At 33.2% G+C, this 12,292-nt stretch overlaps 4 protein-coding genes across 5 annotated transcripts; 2 read left to right on the top strand and 2 right to left on the bottom strand.

Annotated features, from left to right (window-relative positions):
* The first annotated feature begins 33 nt into the window (after positions 1-33).
* On the top strand, positions 34-1,545 carry LOC123311508 (39S ribosomal protein L3, mitochondrial). The gene is made up of 5 exons (XM_044895534.1): positions 34-231; positions 291-381; positions 458-667; positions 723-1,012; positions 1,066-1,545. The coding sequence occupies exons 1-5, from the start codon at positions 158-160 to the stop codon at positions 1,484-1,486; spliced, it is 1,086 nt and encodes a 361-aa protein (XP_044751469.1). The 5' UTR covers positions 34-157; the 3' UTR covers positions 1,487-1,545.
* A 270-nt stretch (positions 1,546-1,815) lies between these two features.
* On the bottom strand, positions 1,816-3,508 carry LOC123311509 (dnaJ homolog shv). The gene is made up of 3 exons (XM_044895535.1): positions 2,513-3,508; positions 2,074-2,284; positions 1,816-2,018 (listed from the first exon to the last, which is right to left on the bottom strand). The coding sequence occupies exons 1-3, from the start codon at positions 3,311-3,313 to the stop codon at positions 1,954-1,956; spliced, it is 1,077 nt and encodes a 358-aa protein (XP_044751470.1). The 5' UTR covers positions 3,314-3,508; the 3' UTR covers positions 1,816-1,953.
* Positions 3,509-3,841: 333 nt separating this feature from the next.
* On the bottom strand, positions 3,842-7,117 carry LOC123311505 (dolichyl-diphosphooligosaccharide--protein glycosyltransferase subunit STT3A). Its single transcript, XM_044895529.1, has 9 exons — positions 6,855-7,117; positions 6,634-6,801; positions 6,221-6,579; positions 5,971-6,162; positions 5,133-5,525; positions 4,617-5,005; positions 4,343-4,563; positions 4,108-4,260; positions 3,842-4,050 (listed from the first exon to the last, which is right to left on the bottom strand). Exons 1-9 carry the CDS (start codon positions 6,943-6,945, stop codon positions 3,902-3,904), a joined length of 2,115 nt encoding a protein of 704 aa, XP_044751464.1. The 5' UTR covers positions 6,946-7,117; the 3' UTR covers positions 3,842-3,901.
* Positions 7,118-7,328: 211 nt separating this feature from the next.
* LOC123311507 (coiled-coil domain-containing protein 6) lies at positions 7,329-12,092 on the top strand. 2 transcript variants are annotated; one of them, XM_044895532.1, is made up of 7 exons: positions 7,329-7,464; positions 7,573-7,790; positions 8,242-8,535; positions 8,665-8,876; positions 8,995-9,209; positions 9,471-9,692; positions 10,446-12,092. In XM_044895532.1, exons 2-6 carry the CDS (start codon positions 7,575-7,577, stop codon positions 9,689-9,691), a joined length of 1,158 nt encoding a protein of 385 aa, XP_044751467.1. In that variant the 5' UTR covers positions 7,329-7,464; positions 7,573-7,574; the 3' UTR covers position 9,692; positions 10,446-12,092. The 2 variants fall into 2 exon arrangements, with proteins under 2 accessions (XP_044751467.1, XP_044751466.1); XM_044895531.1 differs by having other exon boundaries at positions 8,995-9,278.
* The last annotated feature ends 200 nt before the right edge of the window (positions 12,093-12,292 follow it).

The following is a 12,292-nucleotide window of genomic DNA, read 5'->3' as shown; positions in this document are numbered from 1 at the left end:
TCGGAGTAAGTTAATGAACACACCCCAGACAGATTTTTCCTGTCACTACTGTCACTGATCGCAGATAACCTCTAGTAAAAAAACTTCATGAATGGGAAATTGGGAAAAGTAAAATGAAAAATTAGTTTTGATGAAATAAAGTCATATCTCAGGAAAAATGACTCAAGTTTTATGCAACGTATTTCACAGGACGGCATTCAAACAGTTGGAGGAGAAACTGCGTGGTTTGATGTAATTATTCAACTATGAGAGAAACTAATTTCTTATTTTAATCTAATTTTTCTCCGCAGGATCGCTAGTAATGACACAGTAAGGAATAAAGGCATTTTCCTCAGGCCAAAATTAAGAAATCCTACTTGGCTCACAAAGAAACATAGATCTGTAAGTTTATTCTTTGGCAAATATGAGCTGAGACTGTTACGAGGCTTGAGATTCTTAAAATAGCAATTTTTTTCAGTTGGAACCGAATTTTCTGACTGCTGATAATAAGGAATTTGTAAAAGAAGTAGTTACAGACAAATATAGTGTCATTGAACCAGTAGGTGCTATAAATACAAATATTGAGTGGAATAACAAATTGAAAAGAACTGGTTTGATTGGAAGAAAAATAGGTGTCTATCCACTTTGGTTAAAGAATGGCAAAAAAATCAGCACAACATTGATTCAGGTATAATTCAACCATCTTATTTTGTGCATTGCTGATGATATATTGGTGATGATAGGTTTTAGATAATCATGTTGTGAAATATATTCCACCCGAGGAGCACAATCCACCTAGGCAAAGAGTAGAGAAAATTTATAATAAGAAAGGATGCTTATTGCTTGGAGCAGAGGCTGCAGATCCTTCGATATTCACCAAAGAATATTGTGGTATTTTTAAAAATAGTGGAGTTATACCAAAACGAATATTAGCTCGTTTTTTGGTCAGTCCAGAAGGTGTGTTACCTGCTGGAACCCTATTGAATGCATTACATTTTCCTGTTGGTCATTATGTAGATGTTAGGGGTAAAACGTAAGTGATTTGTACATTATTTCAATAACTTTAATCATCTTCTCATATTTAAGTATTGATCGAGGCTTCCAAGGTGTGATGAAACGCCATGGGTTCAAAGGCATGCCTGCTTCACATGGTGTAACAAAAACCCACCGAAGAGGTGGTAATATTGGTGGTGGAGGAGCGAAGGGACGGGTATGGCCAGGTACTAAAATGCCTGGTCATATGGGAAACAGATACCGTGTGGCAAAGGGTTTAAAAGTTTGGAGAATTAATACTAAGTACAATGTTTTGTGGGTATCAGGACAAGCAATTCCTGGAGGAACCAATGATGTAGTTTATATCTATGACAGTATTTTACCAACCAGAAGGCCTAGCAGCCCCATACCTTTTCCAACTTACCTATTGAATGATGAAGTCCCTGAAGATATTTATGATAAGGATGTACATTTATTTGATGAACCTAGTATAATGTTTGAAGAATCTAAATAAAAAATTCATTATATCTTTAATGAATTATGAACTTTGGATAATTTAAACTCTAACCATTTTGTGCGTATATAGTATGAATGTTGAATTCATAACCAAGGGCCAATATATGCAAAATGAATTGAAAATATTTTTCCAGATGTGACAAAAATTGTTTTTAGTGTGAATATTGGGCCAAGGAAATGATTATTAGTAAAAGGCCTTCATGAAATTCTTTTCAACCCAAGCTTTGCACAATTCCTTTCAAATCAATAATTTCCTAATTAATAAAGATCATTGCTACAGTATATTTAAAGATAAGTATTTCAAGGTGTTAAAATCAAACAAAATTATCACAAGTATAAATCTATCTTACAAAAAATCAACAAAGTAAGTTCAAAAGTCCAAATGAAATAAATAAATTTTCTACTCGAAAATAAGAACACAGAAGTTTATGCCCTAATTAAAGATGATCACCTATACACATCACATCAAAATCCTCTCAGTCCATTATACACTTTGCTAATTGACTCTTGATTTAAAATTTTCTTAATATCTGTAACAAACGAAAATGTTTTGATTCAATAATAAAGATGAGAGATTTTGTTTACCTTCTTTTTGTTCATCAGTTAGCTCTGTTTTTGGGAACTCTACATCAACGGTAATAATTAGTATACCATATAAATTGTTGTTTGAGTTATTGGGCATCCCTTCTCCTTTCTTTCTTATTCTTGCACCAGGCCAAGTTATTTTGTCCCTAGTTATAGAAACCATATGTCCATCAAGATGTTTGAGTTCCATAGTGAAGCCTGTCAGAGCATCCTAAGAAGATGTAATAAAAAGGTAAGGAAGTCAACACCGACATAGCTTTGAATAATAATTCATAATTGGATAGGCACAGATCTAAATTCAAAGTTCTTCTTCAATGATGGGATATTTTTTACGGGTCACTTCGAATTTAGATCTTTGCACTAGTGTGATTAACAGTTAACATCAATATAAAACTGATGTAATGAAAACACCCCTTGAAAAAATTATGAACTAACTCACTTGTAAACTAATGGTAATGTTGGTGTATAAATCATCCCCTCTTCTTTCGAATACAGGATGTGGTTCCGTTTTTATTTTCAGTACTAAATCACCAGGATCTCCATCTATGTGTGGTTCTCCTTCACCATTAAACCTAACTTCTTGACCATCTACCATTCCTGGTTCAACTTCCATTTCCAAAGACCTTTCTTCATTAACTAATCTTACATTTGGGCACTCATCACACACAGTTTGTTGCATCATTTGGAAACGACCAGGACCTAAATTCCTAGTTATCATTTCTTGACGACAGTTACATTTTCTGGTTCCCTTTGCAGCACGCATCACAGGTTTATTTCTTGTGATTCCAATAAAATTACCAGAATAAAGGTCTTCCAATGTCACCATAACATCCATGCTTACATCAGCTCCCCTGGGGGTTTCATTGTTTTGTTCACCGCCCCCAAAATGAAATCCAAAATCACCAAAGAAACTAGAAAAAGGATCCATTCCACCATTCATCATACCATCTCTCTGAAGACAATCTTCCCCACATCTATCGTATTTTTTCCTTTTCTCTTCATCAGACAAGACTTCATAAGCGGCTCCCAAATCTTGAAACTTTCTCGAAGCGTCTGGATCATCTTTATTTTTATCAGGATGTAATTCTTTGGCTTGTCTTCTATATGCTTTTTTGATCTCGTGTAGGGTAGCAGACTTCGGCACGTTCAAAATTTTATAAAAATCCCTACCAGCCAACACTGCACTTATTGTATAGATTAATACAAACGCTAATGAGCAAAAGTGGATGTTAAAATTCATTTTGAAGTGAAACAATTATCTTAACCACAAAATACTTAATAATAACTAGACATATCACAGTTTAAGTTTGCACACATTAATTCCTTATAGGAATTGAAATCCCTATAAGAAGTGTATTTTAGTTTTTCGAAACTTAATTACCGTCACTTTAATGACAACACAACATAGCAGTCATAAACATGTGGATGAATTTGATTGGTGGGTGGAGGTTGATTCAAACAGTTCGTGTTTCTCCGCTATCATCCGCTACTTTAGGGATGTGACGAAATATCGATTTTTGTTACCCATTTTGGAAAGGTGCAACTGATTATTTCAAGAAATTGTAATGAATCCTTAAACTCATTGACGATTTATTTCTGATACGGAGAATTCTCGAACCATTATCAACTATTTTCAAACATGACAAGGACCATGATTCGCCGAGTAGCATACGCATGCGCGAAATTTTAAAAATACATTCTCATTCTCACCATAAGATAGAAAGTGAAAAGAGAGCAAATAGGTTTATTCAATCAATCAAACAAAGAATTTATAAAGAAAAGTATTTATTCTTAGTGTAAAAGGAAAATGTCATTCAACTGAAGTATTTTATACTCCTCTATTAGGAAGATCCTTAACTTTATATATACGGACAAGCCAATGCTCAGTAGTGTAGGCTTCTTCTAGTACATCTAATTCAAAATCTTTGTTTCCAATTTCTGCACCACGAACTCGGTCATAGCCTTGAGGTTTACCACCTAAAAAAATTTACGTTTTATAATAAATATGGATAAAATTTCCAACCAACATCCTACCTTCAGTATACAGTTGTCCAAATCTGTAATAGCACATTTTATACATCAGACAGTTGAGGAGAGTAGGGGATCCTTCCTTGCTAATTTTAAATTCACCATTGGAAGAATAAAAATCCCATTCTTTGATATGAGCACCTCTGTCTGTACTACCACCTGAAAGAAGGAAGAATATGTTGATGAACAAATTTTACAAGATGAAATTCTAATAAAATGAAAACAATTGATCAACACTAACCTATCCGAACCATCCACAAGAATTTGTTGATATCGTCCGAGGAATATCCTGTCAAACCACCAAATATAACTAATACATAATCCACATCTAATTCTTTCATAATTTCATAAGCTTTGTCCTCTGAACTAGCCATAGCCTGACCCACCCTTGAAATATGCGTATTATTCCAAGTATTATTATCAACTAAAATAGTCCGATTTGCCATAGCTGTAATTTGGTATCTGAAAAATGTAGAAATTATTTGAAATATTTGGGTGTTATTGGTGATACACACCCATAATCCCACCAAGACATAATTCTAGCATCCTCAGGGGTATTCATTTTCAACCAGTAATAAGCTTCTCTAAAATCATCAAAAATGATTCTTCCCCCATCATAGGATCTTGCACTAAGAACAATACTAGGTGAACTGTATGCTTCGGATGTTACCCAAGTACAATGGAAAGTATATGAGATGAACAGAACACAAATGACTCCAACAAAAGTGAAAGATATTTCATTCTTGAGAATATAATTTGATTCGAGACGTTGTTTTTTACGATTCTCTTGTGGTTTTGTTTGTTCCATATTTTTCATGAATTTACCCAGAAGATGAGACACTGCAATACCACCCAAGATACACATAACAGGTGCGAGAACCAACATAAGACGTACCATAACACCCTAAAATCGAACAAATTCAAAATATTACAAAAGGTCACAGTCAGAAGAATATTGAGGTCATTCCAACCACCCTCGAGAATATGGAAAGATATGTATATAAATGTACAAAGAAATATAACATACTTACTGCGAAATAGATACTGCTTATACCATATAGAATGATAAATATATTAGCATCCGATAACTGGTTGAAACAAAAATATAGTCCTGCCGGGAATAAGAAAACCAAAATCTGCAGATCGAAATAAAATGAACTCCAAGATGTAGGTTGATGTTCTGAAACACTAGCTATAATAGGAATGTGGTTTTTAGCATATGACGGATCCAGAAGAGAGTAAAATCGACCCGTCCATGGGGAAATTTTTCCAGACAGCGTCAGTATTCCAATTCCTGCTATGAATATAAGTCCCACACTATACATCAAGAATGTTGAGAGAGCCTCGAAATCAGATTTGGTTACTTTGCTACGAAGATAATCCACAAAAGCCATTATTTGGCATAAACCAAATACTCCCAAGGCCTGAAAAATTAGTCTTATAAATTTTACATTTCTATTAGAATGAATAATACTGACACTTTTATCATCTTCATTTTTCGCGCTTGGTCCCTACGAACGAGAGCGTTTTCATTTTTCCCAAATGCGAGTAATTTTTGAATTTTGAGCCAAGAATGGTCTTAAATTGTGTTGGCCTCATTGATGAAGAATTCACGGTCAAATTCAATTTTTTTCTGGCCGGCCTTAAACACTCTTACTTCCAAAGGACTGTTGTGGTTAATATTTTAGCAAGCATACAAAGCTGATGACTTTATGTCAGTGCTTTCCTCATTTTTGTTTCATATCTAATCATAAATTGAATGTGTAATAATAATAACTTTTATTTCTGGAGAAGATAATCGACTACTTCATGATAAATGTTCTAACTATGTATCCTCAAGATACTTGGAAGGTTAATATCACAACTTACCAACATATGCTCTGAGCTTTGCACTGGTTGGAATCCAACGAAAGATATTTGCATGGAAAGAATTGTCCCCAAGCAATAAAGTGTACTATAAGCCACATAAACTCTATGGGAAAAACGGCCCGTTGCCATTAAAGTTAACACATGAAGAGGTATAAGATTTATAAGGAAAACATATCCACCCCATGAAGATACCTGAGAAAGAGAAAATGTATACAAATTGTTACCAATGGGAATTAGAACTATAAATTACCATATAAAAATAAGCTATTGCAGAAAGTGTTCCCCAATAAATAGTACCACTTTTGACAGCTTTTATCCAAGTATAATAGGTGAGAAGCATACAGAAAATTGCAATTCCTTCATTGTCATAACTTCCAGCTACAGATCTACTTATATAACCAGGGACAATGGATACCAATGAGGCTGCTATAAGTCCAGCACCTTCATTTTTGACTTCTTTAGTTAATAAATAAGTAATGATAGTAGTGAATGAGGAAAACAGAGGTGCCAAAAAAACACAAACATTTCTGATATCAATAGTGATATTGAGAAACCAGCAAAGTTTATAAATAACTGTAGATGTTACCATCAAACCTGGATAAATTGTACCTGGAAATAGAAAGAATATATTTATTGCAATGTAAAAGATTGATTTATAATAACCTCCTATAATCCTGCCCAAGGGATACCAAGCTCTGTCATCAAACCAATTATGAAAGGCATAAAAACCATTTTCAGCTAAATATTTAGTAGTTCGGTAATTGAAATATGGATCGAATTCATGAATAACACTTTCAAACCTCAACACAGAAAATAATCTGGTAGCAAAGGCTGCAACAAAATTGAAATCAACGGAGCTATACGCAATTATAAATTATACATACATAAAATTGCTGCTAAAGTTAGAATAGCAAATGTAAGCAAAGTGAGCTGTTCCTCAGATCTGTTTGCCGATTTTTTTCCTAGACCAAACATCTTGATATTTTTTGAGTGGTGTTGAAAATGAAATAATCAGTTCATATTTTTGTAATTCATCAATATTATTATCTCATTCCAGTAATAATTTGCAATAAAAGTAATTTAACCGATTTACCGGAATTTGAAGGCGTACACAAATTTCGCATGAATATAAACTAACCTCTATTCATTTTTCTGACAAATCTGTCAAATCATGAAAGTCTGGCTTGAATATGCTAAGTAAATAATAATATTATTCATTTTTATTCGATTAACACCTGATCGCGTTGTATCAAATATAATTCATTGCCTGTTGCAGAGTTTTCCAATTTCTGAGGAAACGTTCTATTTGCAAAGTGCTAAAGTGCAAAAAGATTTCCCAATTTTCTATGATAAAAATAATGGCTGTTGACATGCTTGTCATTTGTCATGAAGTGCTGTCAATTTTATGAACCGCAGTAAATTTTACTGAATAATTTGAAGCTGCTAGTTTTTTCGTTTGAAAATTTGTTATATCGCTGATATTCAAGTTTGAAAGTAAGTTCAAAAGAATATGTACCTTTTAACAATAACATGTAAATCGTTGATGGAATTCCCGGACGAGTGAAGTGATTTTTTGTGTGCCCAATTTGTAATTTTTTTAAGATATGGCAGATTCTGCAAGTGAATCGGATTCAAGTAGCATAGATGGAGGACCAATTATGATGCCTCCAAGTCCTGTAACCAGGGAACAGTTGCAGAAAAGGATAGAAAGCCTGCAACAACAAAATAGAGTTTTGAAGGTGGAGCTAGATACCTATAAACTTCGTGTGAAGGCTCTCCAAGAGGAGAATAAAGGCCTACGTCAAGCTTCTGTTATTATTGTAAGTAATATATATATTCTTTTGAATGTCAGCAATAAGTAATAAGTAACTATATCAAATGAATAATCACTTTTTGATGAAGTTTGAAGGGTAATGAATAGAAGATTATTTTTGTTATTTGTTGGGTGATAATATGTATCATGACATTAAAGTATATTATGAAATATTTCACCCTTGTCGGTATATACTAATGATATCATAAGGTAGGAAGGTTTATTCATCCTTCCAAATTGTTATAACAGGGTATCTTCATTATGATTATTTCAATCTAGGCAACAATCATTTTGATTTCCTCATGCTTAATCATAAGATTCAAATTTCTACTAGTTTCAATGAAAAACTTTCCTTTTGTCAACTACTCTCTTGTTTTATTTTTTATTATTCTTCATAATTAGTGGTTCTACTTCCTATGAATGACCAGAGTAATTATATAATTATCATTCCTCCCTAGCAAGCTAAAGCAGAGCAAGAAGAAGAATTCATTTCCAACACTTTGCTCAAAAAAATTCAAGCTTTGAAAAAAGAAAAAGAGTCATTAGCTCATCATTATGAGCGTGAGGAGGAATGCTTAACCAATGATCTATCAAGAAAACTCACTCAGCTACGTCAAGAAAAATGCAGGTTGGAGCAGACTTTGGAACAAGAACAGGAGTGCCTTGTCAATCGTCTTATGAGAAAAATAGAAAAACTGGAAGCTGAAACTTTGGCTAAGCAAAGTAATTTGGAGCAGCTCAGAAGAGAAAAGGTATATTTATTATGTTTTTTTGTTTTTCATTTTGACATGAGGTTACTTATGACAATAGACCTGTGATTTGCACTATGGATTGTGATCAGAACATCTGGGCTGTGGTTTTTAATTAGACAGTGTTGTTAGGTTGAACTAGAAAACACATTGGAACAAGAACAAGAGGCCTTAGTCAACAAACTTTGGAAGAGGATGGATAAATTAGAAACAGAGAAAAGGATGTTGCAGATCAAGTTAGATCAACCTGTCTCCGATCCCACAAGCCCTAGGGAAATAAATAATGGTGATACTGCTAGCAATCTCACCTCACATATTCAAAATCTCCGCTCAGAAGTAACTAGGTAATTTTAAGTTTTCCACATAGTTATTTTCTCTTTAAATTAGGTTATTTTTTAGTTTATATTTTGTATTAAATCTGTGTTTGCCAAAAATTGTAAATCTTGTTTTTGTATTATATAGGTTACGTCAAACTCTGACTAATAGTCAGCAGGAGCATACTCAGAATATGCAGCGTTATGCCCAAGAAGAACGTAACATCAAGGAGGAGAATCTCAGATTACAACGTAAGCTGCAAATGGAAGTCGAGAGGAGAGAAGCTCTATGCAGACACTTGTCAGAGAGCGAAAGCTCTCTCGAGATGGAAGAGGAGAAGCACTTAAACGAACAGGTTCTAGGTATGCAATTTCATACTCTATCACCTGTTCCGTTTAACACATCTAACCAGGGGCAACACTCATGTCTAGGTAGTATTTATCCTAATAATATAGTAATTTTGTAAGCAGCGAGTGGGAGAGATAAGATGGGAGAAACAGCTGATTTAGGCGGTTAACACTCCCATCTGAGTTATCGATCTTGCAAAAATTATACCATTTCTAACACAAAAATATGATTTATATCACATTTATTTTGATTAGTAGATGATGAACATTTTGCAGGAGGACCTGCGATGCAAGCACCGTCACCACGAGATTCACTTGTGATTGGTAGTTCGCTCAGATGCCATACCTGTGGTCAGCTATTACCAGTTCCTTTACATCATGGTAATACTAGTTCTCCAGCACCTGCCCCTCGGAGACCTTCCGAAAGATTCATAAAACCTGCTATTCCAGCACCTCAGCCTGCTAGTCCTATGGATACATCTGTCTCAAAAGATTAAGGTTTGTTTTTCTTTTAACAACTGCTGCTAGGGTTTATCGGTGGTTCCTCAGTTGAGTTGGAAACGCAAGCTTTAAACCAATAAATTTCTCTTTCAATGAGTCTTCTGTGTAGAACAAGGGGTGGAAAAATCCAAAAAGAGAAGATGAAGCAATTTTCCAAATTTTGGTTTTTTGAAACATAAAAAAAATATACATACAAAAAGTTGTAAAAAGATAACTTCATCCCTACAATCGAAACTAGAAGGATTCTTATGTGTGAAAATGACCCCTCAAATTTCGAAAAAAAATGATTATGCTGAATTGTGCTAGGTTTGTGCTGCTTTGTTCTGTTGAAATTTTTCTCTATTCTTTATGATTCTCAAAATATTTCACCAAATGTATGAAATGGTCCATCGAGCACTTTCGCACTTCGGTTTTAACAGCTCTACATGTACTGAGTTATGTTGTTCGAATTTTTGCCAAAGTTCCTGTAATTTCCCGAAAAATCCAAAAACAACAAGTGCTAGGAAATTAATTCCTCATTCTCGATTTTCACAAAAATTAGGCATGAACATAAATTTTCGAAAAGTGCTAGGATGACCCATTTTATACATTTAGCTGAATATCTTGAGAACCGTCACAAACTTAGTACAATTCAGCAAGAGGAAAAAAATTAATAAACATTATTTTGATCTATTAATTTCCTCCAGTAAAAGTATTTTTGAAAATTCGAAATTTTCACATTAAACTACAATGGTTCTATTTCATTTTCAGCTTTAATGAAACAAATTTCAATGAATGTCCTCGTAGTTCTGACCTACAGAGACCAGAGTACGTTTTATAGGTGCTTGCAAGATATGTTTATATTATTTTTAAAGTCTTATTTTTAATATACCACCTACTGGATACCTTTAGGAGTAGGAAAGATTTTCCATTATACATCTTTTTTCTTGAGCATGATGTTATAAAATATAAAATTCAAAAGTTTGAATAAATAATTTAAATGTGAATATATGTATTCAAGAGGTTGGAATTTCAATATAACCAATCAATAAAAACATTTTCACCATGTTTACCAATGTTCTGAAGTACAGCTTGGAGGTGAAGTAATTAAATACAGTGTGCTGATAGTTAACTTCAGTCGTTAAACATATTCTTGCATTTACACAGATTGTACTCTTATTTGACGGCTCAGTCATATTGTGTATATAAAATTATACAGAGGAAGATGAAGCTTCATTTGAATGCAGTTGCACTGAGAAAAGTATTCAAGATGAGGGATAATTTGTGAAATGCTATGTCATTATTTAAGAAGTTTGTATTGTACTGATTAGTAGGATTTTCTTATATAATTTAATTGATTAATAACTCTAAGTTACGGTTTATTGAACCCCCTCCCCATGAATTTCATATAAAATGATTGGGCTGTTAGCTTTACTAACTGAATGTTTGCTTCTTGCACTCTGGTTCTTGAGCCGAAGTTAATTTTTTGATATTTATGTAAGTATAATCAAGTATCAAAAAATATTGCTTGTGAAATATTCTCGGTGGAAAAAATTTATTATTAAAGAAAAAAATGATATAGTCAGACAAATTATGGAACAGGGTATCTATGAATTAGACCCTAAACAGTCCGATATGTTTTAAATAATTAACTCTGACATAAATATTTAAATTACTGGAGTACAAACAACACAGGTGAAAAATTCGGATTTGTTTCATGCGAGTGTTCCACTTTTCAGAATTTTCTAGTTGTGTACGGTTTTTTTATTATATCAGGAAAATATTTTGATATTTTTGTAAATTAATTGAAATTTTTACTGATACTAGAAATATGATTATTTATAAAATAGAAACGACACTAAAGAATGATGTATGGTGAAAGATGTGCATTCTAAATGACGCATGTACGACATTTATTTACATGTAAAAAGAAAGAAATGAAGGTTTCAATCGAACAACGATTCAAGATTGAAAATTTTTTTGACCAAGGGTTATTCTGAATGCGACATCATTTCATTTACTACTATTTCTTATTGATAACCTCTTTAAACTATTCTTACAAAGGAATAATTTGATTTGAGTTGAAGTTTTAACAAATTGTTCAGTCTCACATTTTAACAAATCGTTCAGTTTGTTGATATCCTTGTTTTTATAGCTAGTGTTAGTTGTGAAATCTTAGTTCATCTCTTTTTTCCAACTGCAACAAATATATAATGTATACATGCCCCAATTCTAGGTGTTGTTTGTATTTGATCTATAAATCTGCAATTTTCTAAGTGTTATGACTGTTGCTAAGATAAAGGGTGATATTAGGATAAAAATGTTTGTTTTTGGAAATGTTTTTGATCTTAGCTGGGGTTTATTTTTTGATTTTAAGTTGTCCTATTCTGATTACAATAAAATCCTGTTTATTAAGAATTTTTTTTTACTTATCGTCTAACCACTCATATAACTCATTTATGATGAGACTCTGTCACAGCAGTATGTGTAAACAGATACAGCATGTTTCATGTAAAGTGTTCAATAGAAGTATTTAGAGAACAAAATGAGATTTTCCTCTGAAAATTGGTTCAGGTGTGCCTAAAAACACCGATGCTGCTTGAGAAGTTATTGTAGGA

The sequence above is a fragment of the Coccinella septempunctata genome, chromosome 4, assembly GCF_907165205.1.
Source record: "Coccinella septempunctata chromosome 4, icCocSept1.1, whole genome shotgun sequence".
Lineage (NCBI taxonomy): Eukaryota > Metazoa > Arthropoda > Insecta > Coleoptera > Coccinellidae > Coccinella > Coccinella septempunctata.
This window is presented reverse-complemented; position numbering and strand designations above follow the sequence as displayed.